At 29.7% G+C, this 10,543-nt stretch overlaps 1 protein-coding gene across 11 annotated transcripts; it reads left to right on the forward strand.

The window, feature by feature from the left end:
- Positions 1 to 1,990: 1,990 nt before the first annotated feature.
- Positions 1,991 to 4,414, forward strand: LOC141679183 (calcium sensing receptor, chloroplastic-like). Of its 11 annotated transcripts, none has more exons than XR_012558072.1 (6): positions 1,991 to 2,195; positions 2,267 to 2,359; positions 2,639 to 2,743; positions 2,854 to 3,093; positions 3,618 to 3,737; positions 3,843 to 4,412. XR_012558072.1 is itself a non-coding variant. In XM_074485701.1 (4 exons), exons 1-3 carry the CDS (start codon positions 2,193 to 2,195, stop codon positions 3,666 to 3,668), a joined length of 315 nt encoding a protein of 104 aa, XP_074341802.1. In that variant the 5' UTR covers positions 1,997 to 2,192; the 3' UTR covers positions 3,669 to 3,737; positions 3,843 to 4,409. The 11 variants fall into 11 exon arrangements, 4 of the variants coding, with proteins under 4 accessions (XP_074341802.1, XP_074341807.1, XP_074341797.1 ...); XR_012558073.1 differs by having other exon boundaries at positions 1,999 to 2,121; XR_012558074.1 differs by having other exon boundaries at positions 2,015 to 2,125.
- The last annotated feature ends 6,129 nt before the right edge of the window (positions 4,415 to 10,543 follow it).

The raw sequence follows: 10,543 nt of genomic DNA on the forward strand, positions 1-10,543 counted from the left end.
TGACTGTTAAGATGGCAAACCAAATAAATTTATTTTCATATGAAATTTTGGTTATATCACTAATATATATATCTATTGACATCCATATGGTTGGATCGTTGAAAAATATTTTTAAAATAATCGAGACACCAATCATGATTGAATACTAGTTAGATGTAGTAGTCAAACATCGGGTTGACTGTTAAAATGGCAAAACAAATAAAATTATGTTGATATGAAATTTTAGTTGTATCACTAATATATATATCTGTTGACATCCACATGGTTGGATTGTTGAAAAATATTTTTAAAATAATCGAAATACTAATTCATGATTCAACACTAGTTAGCTGAACTAGTCAAACTGATGCTTGACTATTAAAATGTCAAACCAAATTAAATTATTTTGATCTGAAATTTTGGTTATATCACTAATATATATATTTATTGACATCCATATGGTTGGATCGTTGAAAAATATTTTTAAAATAATCGAAACATTAATTCAAGATTCAACACTAGTTAGCTGGACTAGTCAAACTGATGCTTGACTGTTAAAATGTCAAACCAAATAAAATTATTTTGATATAAAATTTTAGTTATCACTAATATATATATATATATATATATATATATATATTGACATCCATATGGTTGGATCGTGGAAAAATATTTTTAAAATAATCGAAACATAAATTCAGAACTAAACACTATTTAATTGTACTAGTCAAACTTATACTTAACTGTTAAAATGACAAACCAAATAAACTTATTTTGATATGAAATTTTGGTTATATCACAAATATATATATATTTATTGACATCCATACAGTTGGATATTTTAAAAATATTATTAAAACAATCGAAACACCAATTTAGGATTAAACACTAGTTAGCTGTACTAGTCAAACTGATGCTTGACTGTTAAAATGTCAAATAAAATAAAATAATTTTGATATGAAATTTTGGTTATATCACTAATATATATATCTATTGACATCCATATGGTTGAATCGTTGAAAAATATTTTTAAAATAATTGAAACACTAATTCAAGATTCAACACTAGTTAGCAGTACTAGTCAAACTGATGTTTGACTGTTAAAATGTCAAACCAAATAAAATTATTTTGATATGAAATTTTGGTTATATCACTAATATATATCTATTGACATCCATATGGTCGGATCGTTGAAAAATATTTTAAAAATAATCGAAACACTAATTCAAGATTCAACACTAGTTAGCTGAACTAGTCAAACTGATACTTGACTATTAAAATGTCAAAACAAATTAAATTATTTTGATATAAAATTTTGGTTATATAACTAATATATATATTTATTGACATCCATACGGTTGGATCGTTGAAAAATATTTTTAAAATAATCCAAACACTAATTCAAGATTCAACACTAGTTAGCTGGACTAGTCAAACTGATGCTTGATTGTTAAAATGTCAAACAAAATAAAATTATTTTGATATTAAATTTTGGTTATATCACTAAAAGTGGATTTTTTTTTTAATTTACAATTAAGGGTAATTAGATAATATATAATTTATAAGTACGTGTAATTTGGTAAAATTAATGAAAGATTGTAAATATCAATATTGATGCTAGTTATCAAAATCCATGCTTTTGAATTTAAATTTTCTGGAATCTATTAAATTAAATTATAATCTTATATCTTCCCAAAAAAAATATTATAATCTTATTTCTAGACGGACAATTGTTTCCGTGAGGGTTTATTTGCTGGATAGAAATTATGTCGAACAAGAAAGTATATGGTATGAAACTAAAAGGGGAAAAATATTTTTAAATTTACAATTAAGGGTAATTAGATAATATATAATTTATATAAGTACGGGTAATTTTATAAAATTAGTGTGTATCAAAAAATAGGTATCGTAAATTTTTAATGTTTTTATATAATAGTAATAGATATGTTATACATTTAGCCCAACCCAAGATTAATAAGCCGACCCAGCCCATAACTCGCGTCAAATCCAGTCAAAAACCCTATTATCTCATTCATCCACTTCTTTTTTTGTTCAGATCCGCCTCTATCCCTCTTCTCTTCCTCTTTTATGAGTTCTATCTTTTTCTCCTTCAATTACATCTCTCAAATCCTGACCAACACCGTATGTAATATACGTATTCCCAATCTCTCAAAATCTAGCTATTTCAATCTTTCAAATCTCTTAATTTGGTGATGGTAATGATGATCAGTTGTTACGTATGTGTATTCTTATATGTGTGTATTGATTTTAATTTGTGTGTATATAGACGACGAAGAGGTAGCAACAAGCATGAACGTGGTTTCCTCTTCATCACAAGTCTTACGATCCTTTGTTTTCATAGCATTTGTTAAAATACAAGGTCAGGTTACATTTGTTTGTGCAGTACCTTGTACATAACACAGTGCCTTAATTATATTAGTTTCTTGTTTTGTAAACATGTTTCGGTTAGTCTACAGAATGTACTTGAGTTTTGGTTATGGCTTATATAATCAAAGTTTCTTTCAAGATACAATTCATTATTGTAGAAGGGATAAATTTTATATTTAATTACACCCCTCTAATCCTATATACTATATCGATATGTGAACATTCAAGTATGTACGAGACTATAAGATTGATATAAATCACCGGCTTGTAGGTCACTGAATGAACCTTCAATCTGTGGCCTGTGGTCCTAACCTAACCACAGTAGGGAAATTTTCAAATAAACGCCAAAGAATAAATTGTGTCATCCATCACTCAAGTTAGTAACTTTACTTAATAATTTGTTTAGTTTCTTGAATTTATGTAAAGGGCTGTTGGGAAATATAATGCTCATTGTGATGATTTTGGCATTCTTGATTATTTTTGCAGGTTGAAGATACAATTGGTCAAGTGCAAGAAGTGGGTTCCAGTGTTTTCGATGTTTTAAGCAAAGTTTTTGGAGCTGTTTCTGAAGCGGTAAATCCCGGGGTTGATGCAGCATTGCCTATCTTGCAGCAAGCTGGAGACCAGGCTGGGAAGTATGCTTTTCCTACAATTTCAGAAGCTTCCAAGAAAGCTCAAGAAGCAATAATGCAAAGCTCTGGATTTGATATGGAAACTGCTGCCAAGGTTTTCAATTTTCTTTCGATTTGATATTTTGCATTAGGAACTTCATATTTTCCTTTCAAATTTTCATCAAGCTTGCTACATGGTATATCCTTAATGTATTAGAAATTTGTGCTTTTTGTATGGAGCTCTGATCTTGAAATATCGCTAGCATTATAGTACGAGTACATCGAATATCCCTTTTCTCTTGGTAGTAACAAGAAGTTGAGTGTTTGAGACTCAATGCAGGCGTGTGTGTTATTATCAGGATTAAGGCCATGTAAAAATTTTGTATGTCTTTCAAAAACAATGTTGAGTTGTATTTTGACAAAACTAATGTTCTTGAAAAGTAAATTAGAAGTTCAAGAATTAGGGGAAACTCGTCATTTCTTCGCAGGATGATATCATTAATTGTTGATAAATTGATTAGCATGTTTATCGTCATTCGTAACACATTGTTGAATCATATATATAGGCTGACCACTGCTCTGACTATAGCATCATCAACTGCTGAAACCATCATTTCAACCGACCTATGGTATTTGCAGGGACTGGCGGAGCATTATTCTTTGCATATTTGCTACTTCCTCCAGCTATAATTTTACGGGGAAACAGTACTTTATGCTCCAAAGTTTGATATGCAAACTGCAGACTTATGGCTATCTCCAGTAAGTTTAGGAAGATCACTTCCTATTTTCAATTGATATCTAAAATTCAACTTCAAAATATCAAAGAGGTTCTAGTGCATGCTTTAATAACTTGTTTTGGAACAGCTTATAGCTGCTTGTGCTGCGGGAGGAATTTGGTCTTACAACAAGCACAGACAAAGGACCAATGTGCACATAATGGCCTTAAACCTTGTTAAGGCCTTTTTCTGATTTTTTATTTTTGTTGACTTTGGGGTTTATTTGTTGTTATGGTCATTTCTAATTTGTCAGAGTAGTTTAAAATTGTTTGGTGGGCAGAAACGTCTTGAAAAATGCTGCCGGAAACTGGAAATCTCACCGGATTTGGTAAATTTCTAGTTTCCGGCGAGTTTTTTTGTCGGAAATTTCTAACTTACGACGCATTTTTCCGTCGTAAAATTACATTTTATCTTATAAAAAGTGGGTCCCGTAAAGTAATATCCGACGTTTTTTCCGTCGTAAGTACAAAACTTATGACGTTATTTTTCGTCGTATTTTGGGGTCTTACGACGATATATTCCGTCGTAAGTAGATTTATTATTTTATAGAGTATGTGGGCCCCTACTTTCTAACTTGCGACGCAATTTTATCTTGTGACGAAAAAATGAACTTACTACTCGACCAAAAACGAAGATTTTTTTCGGTCGTAAATGGCTCAATTACGACGATTTCAGTTAAAAAACACCGTCGTAAATGGCCAGATTTGTTGTAGTGTTATGTGGGTTATTAATAGTCTAATAGTTTGATAGTATGTTTTATTGTTTATGATTTGATTTAGTTTAATATTTTTGTGTTGTGGCTTGTAAGTGATATGAACATGTTTGGATGATTGGCATTAATAATGTACGCAATGGCATAAGGGTTACACGAATTGCAGTAAAAATAAGTCTGGTAGATTATGACTAATAGCAACTATTTTTGCGATTAATAAACCAAAAAAATGACTACAATTTCTAGTGGGTAATACCGGCTGATTTTTATTAAATTACTTTTGGCCGATAAAGGCCATGTTACTTGTAGTATAGTCACACTTAAGTCACAGCTTATAGCATGGGTTGCATACAAATTTAAAAATGTTAATAAGTCAAAAATAGATTCATATCCTTATCTCTTTTTATAATTGTCTTGACTTTGCTGACACATTCAATAATATGAGTCACCGGAGCACTATTCTCGAAAGCACTTGTACTGAGTAATTCAAGAAGAAAGTCGTTTATCAAAGGATCATTGGCCTACAAGTTTATGTATCATTTTTTTTCATTTTTAATTAGGGTAAATGTAATAATATACAAGTTTTCAAGTATAAGCGAAATGAATAGAACTCTTTAGAATACTCTTATATGTAATAATTGATATCTCATGCCTGTCTCAAGAGAGACCAAGGCGGCTCCCTCTCGAGAAACCACGGCGGCTCCCCGTCCACATCCTTGCCTCGGAACCTTGGGTAGTTGAGAATACTTCTTGACCCAAAAATATCTTCATGACATTTTTAATATTTATTTTAAGTTGGCCAAGATGTTAAGTTGAAATTATTTTGTGCAAGGACAGGTTAAAAAAAGGAAGTTGCGTGTTGTTTTTGTATACAATACATTGGGCATGTTTCCCAAAAAAAGTGAAAGTGTTTTTAACTAAATTTAAAGAAAAAGGAAGGTGCATATTGTTTTTGTTTTTGTATACAGTGTGCATGTTGCCCTAAAAAGTGCACATCACAAGTTTTTTGTCAATTTAAAGTTGAGGTAATTGTAACATCAGAAATTACCAAAAATACTAACTTTTCTAAATTTTTTTGCGATTTTACTATATTCAAATATAGTAACATTTATTCTCAAATATATATTACTGTTTTTATTCTAAAATTGTAGAAATTAAATTAAATTATACAAATTACAGTTCATATCCCTACTTTGAAATCCGATTCAACATGCAGCATTTTTACCAAATCATTTAGTCATAATTGTTGTCTCCTACAATATATCTCATATTTCCTTTTCAAGAATAGATTAACTATGTTATTGAAGACAAGAATTTGGGCTAAAAATTTGACAAAATTTGGCAAAAAGGGTGCAATTTGAATGGGATTTCAAAGAAAGGGATGCAAACTACAATATTTGAAAGTAGGTATACAAAATTGATTTTTGGACAAATTTAAGGGGTGCAAAATGTAATTTTCTCTTGAAATAATTATGTAGTTAAGATTTTGTTTGTTTAGGTGCCTGGTTTTTTTTACATATTTTTTATTTGAAAAAAATATATATTAAGTTAAATTAACTGTTATTTTAAAATTGATATAGTAAATATTTTGTTTGTTTAGTTCCCTTTTACACTTTATTAAACCTTAACCGTTTATAGTTTATCTAGCAGCAATATAGGGTTGTGGGTTTGTGTAATATACTCGGTCCATCTCATATTCTGTGTCACTTTTCCTTTTACAGAAGTCAAATTTACCAACTTTTGACTAACGATTAAACATTACTCGTATATTATTTCAAAAAACTAAAAATTATATATTAAAGTAGATTAAATGTACTTTACTTACGGTGATGTAATTTTTTTATTTTGTTCAATTATAAATTATTAATAAATTTCAGTCAAACTTAAGTCAATTTGACCGACACAAATCCAAAGAAGACGCATAATATGAGATGGAGGGAGTACTTTTTATACTTTGATTAGCCTAAAGTTTGATATTTTGTTTAATCATAATATTTGAGTTAGGGTTGTAGATTTAAAGGTGTAGGTGTTTAACTATTAGGAAATAAATTTTAGTTAAAGTTGTAACATTTGAGTCACAAATGTATATATTTTGAGTTAGAGTTATAATATTTGAGTTAAGGTTGTATATATATGAGTTAAATGAATATAATGATAACCAGTCAAATTTTATATTTAAAAATGGCGGGAAATTGACCCATACTTTTAAAATTTTCAAAAGAAAGTGAGGGAAATTTCCCGCCATTTTCGAAGTTATATTTCAATAGAATTCGGTTATATATAGGATTTTTCAGAATTTTATTTTTTAATAAAAACTTTATTCAATTGTTAGTGAATATTTTGAAATTATGAATATGGGATAAAATTAAAGTTTTCCAGATAAAAAAATTTATATCTGAAAAAAATAATTTATGCGCCTATAAGAATTTTCAAATTTCTTTATTTTTTAGAAAAATAAAATTGATGCTAGTTAGTTGTACTAGTCAAACTGATGTTTGACTTTTAAAATTGCAAACCAAATAAAATTATTTTGATCTAAAAATTTGGTTATATCATTAATATGTATATCTATTGATATTGGTACGGTTGGATCGATGGATACTTTTAAAAAAAATCGAAACACGAATTCGGGACCAAACACTAGGTAGTTTTACTAGTCAAACTGATGTTTGACTGTTAAAATGACAAACCAAATAAAATAATTTTGATCTGAAACTTTGGTTATATCATTAATATGTATATCTATTGATATCCGTACGGTTGGATCGATGAATACTTTTTAAAAAAAATCGAAACACCAATTTAGGACCAAACACTAGGTAGTTGTACTAGTTAAACTCAAGTTTGACTGTTAAAATGATAAACCAAATAAAATTATTTTGATCTGAAACTTTGGTTATATCATTAATATGTATATCTATTGATATCCGTATGGTTAGATCGATGAATAATTTTTTAAAAAAAATCGAAACACCAATTCAGGACCCAACACTAGGTAGTTGTACTGGTCAAACTGATGTTTGGCTGTTAAAATGACAAACCAAATAAAATTACTTTGATCTAAAACTTTGGTTATATCATTAATATGTATATCTATTGATATCCGTACAGTTATATTGATGAATACTTTTTAAGAAAATATCGAAACACCAATTCAGGACCAAACACTAGGTAGTTTTGTTAGTCAAACTGATGTTTGACTTTAAAATGGTAAACCAAATAAAATTATTTTGATCTGAAACTTTGGTTATATCACTAATATGTATATCTATTGATATCCGTATGGTTGGATCGATGAATACTTTTTGAAAAAAAATCGAAACACCAATTCAAGATCAAACACTAGGTAGTTGTGTTAGTCAAACTGATGTTTGACTTTCAAAATGGCAAACCAAATAAAATTGTTTTGATCCGAAACTTTGGTTATACCATTAATATGTCTACCTATCGACATCCATAAGGTTGGATTGACGAAAAATATTTTTTAAAGATTTTTTAATCATCAAACCTTGAATATTTTCACCAATAAGATATAAAAATTTATACTAAATTTCACTACACACTAATATTGGTGGAATTTATAATAAAATCAGCCAAAATCATACTTAGTTGTACCAATATAAATATCTATTGACATCCGTACGGTTGGATCGATAAAAAATATTTTTAAAAAAATCAAAATACCAATTCAGGACTAAACACTAGTTAGTTGTACCAGTCAAACTGATGCTTGACTTTATTATCGATTGAAAGATATAATTTTATCGATAATTCTATGTATATTTTTAAAAAATAATATTTATGTTTTAATAAAAATTTGATTTTTAAGTTCTCATCAATAGGATACGAATTATACTTAGTTTTATATCAATTTGATTTATCTCCGATAAATGGTTTACATTATTTTTTTTAGCCCGATGCTCAATCACCGACCAAATAAAACTACTTATTTTTAGTTTATTTTTTTAAAAAAATCTGGATCAATCAGATAATTTTGATTTAGAATGAATAATTAGAATAAATGATTTTGTTTTTGTTAGTCGAATCTTATCCCATGTCACATTATATCAACTAAATCTTAATAATTATATTTAGTTTGCTTAAATTTAATTTAGCCCGAAGTAACAGATTAGAAAAATATAGAATTCGATATGAATTAAAATTTAAATTGGTAGAAGAAGTTGAATTTAATACAAATTATAATGATATAGAGTTCGATATAAAATAGAATTAAAATTGGTAAAATAATAGAGGAAGTTCACTTCAATATCAATTAGAATTGATCGACCGAATAATTAGAATTAGAATAATTAAGTAAGGCTATTTAAGTAATTTCAGAAAGTACCGACCGACAACTACCAAACTTTTAATATTTCGTCTATTATAATATAGTAAAGATAGATTAGTCAAATAATTATACTATTTTAAATTTATAATGAGTTGTTAAAATAAAATATATAAATTTAGAATATTTTAAGAAAAGGATTAAATAATTATACTATTTATGTCGTAGAAATTATAAAGTATTTCAATTTTTGTAACATGAAATTTTGGAAGTTAAAAAATTAACACTCCTAAATTCAACCTAATACAATTGAATTTAGTGCCATATCATGGATCCGCGTCAATTAAATTTGACGGAGCAGATTCAAACACCAAAACCACTGAAACAACAATCCTATGGTTAGAATTTATATTTTAGAAAACATGTTGAATCAAAGCAAAAAGAAATTATAAAACTTTTAGACCAAACCCCCCCACCCCACCCCTTCCCTTCCCTTCCCTCACTCACGCAGCCCCCTTCCTCCTCTGTGTAATTCATCAAGCTGCTGATTTAGTTTTCATCAATACATCAGTACAACATGTTTGTATAAAACCTTACTAACAAAACACACCTTAAACCCGCGATAAACAAGCCCTTTCTTATGCAACCGGGAGAAAACCCACCAAACGGACTCCACAAACTTCAAATCCATAGTCTTATAATCATTCATAAAATCAATCCAGCGTCCGGAAGCTTCAGAGTGAATACGCTTTGCTCTAGTTGCTTTTCGGAACAACTTATGGAAGATGGAAGGAGGTGGAGGTGGTGGTGGACAAGATGACGCTGGTATACTTTCCTGGGAGGCGGAGACATAATGTTATTTTGCTTCCTATATGTTGTCTAATGCATTTTCTTCTTCTTTGCGTGTTTATACAAAGAAGCAAATATCTATGATTGAGCTGTTATTCATGCTGTGGAGCCTTGGTAGACGACTGAGCTGGACCAAGTACACAAATATCTACCGGAATGACCTTGACATTACAAAAGTACCTATGATTATCCTTGTGCGAACCCACTTCTGCCCGTACTTGGCAACACAATAAGCATCAGTTGTTGCTCTGCCATCTTTTGTTTTCATTGGTGATAGTCCCTGCACATTCAAAGTTCCCACCTCAAGAATCCCGATAGTGGACTTCCACACCTGTTTTGCAGTCGGTCTAAGATCGCTACTATAATGCGTAGATCCATCCGGAACATGATAACCACCCTCCAAACAGATTCTCAAATGAATCTTACTGGAAAATTTGATCCCCTACTTCTTGTCCCTCTCGGTAATAAAAACAAAACCACCACTACTAGAAAAACGGGATCAGACATCGGTTCAGAACCGATGTTAAAAAAAATCTGAACCGATGTCTTCGCGTGTGATGTTAAATGTCATTAGCTTTTGACATCAGTTAATAGCCGATGTCTATTACAGTGCTATACATCGGTTTTAAGATTAAATATGATGTCTTTGCAACAAATTTCATCTTATATTACATTATTTTAAGGTGAATATGAGTATATTATGAGGTATTTATCCATTAAAACATGAAACCTACAAGCTCTAAAAGCCATTTATTAAAATTCTTTCGAACAAACCGATGTGAAATGCTAGATCAGACATCGGTTAGATAAGTTGGTCGATGTGAAATGTTTAATCAGACATCGGTTAAATTAGCCCCCGATGTGAAATGATGGATAAGACATGGGTGTTCTTCACGAAACCGATGTTAAATCTTTTTGTTTAACATCATTCAGTTTCTCTAAC

Source organism: Apium graveolens, chromosome 1 (genome assembly GCF_009905375.1).
Source record: "Apium graveolens cultivar Ventura chromosome 1, ASM990537v1, whole genome shotgun sequence".
Lineage (NCBI taxonomy): Eukaryota > Viridiplantae > Streptophyta > Magnoliopsida > Apiales > Apiaceae > Apium > Apium graveolens.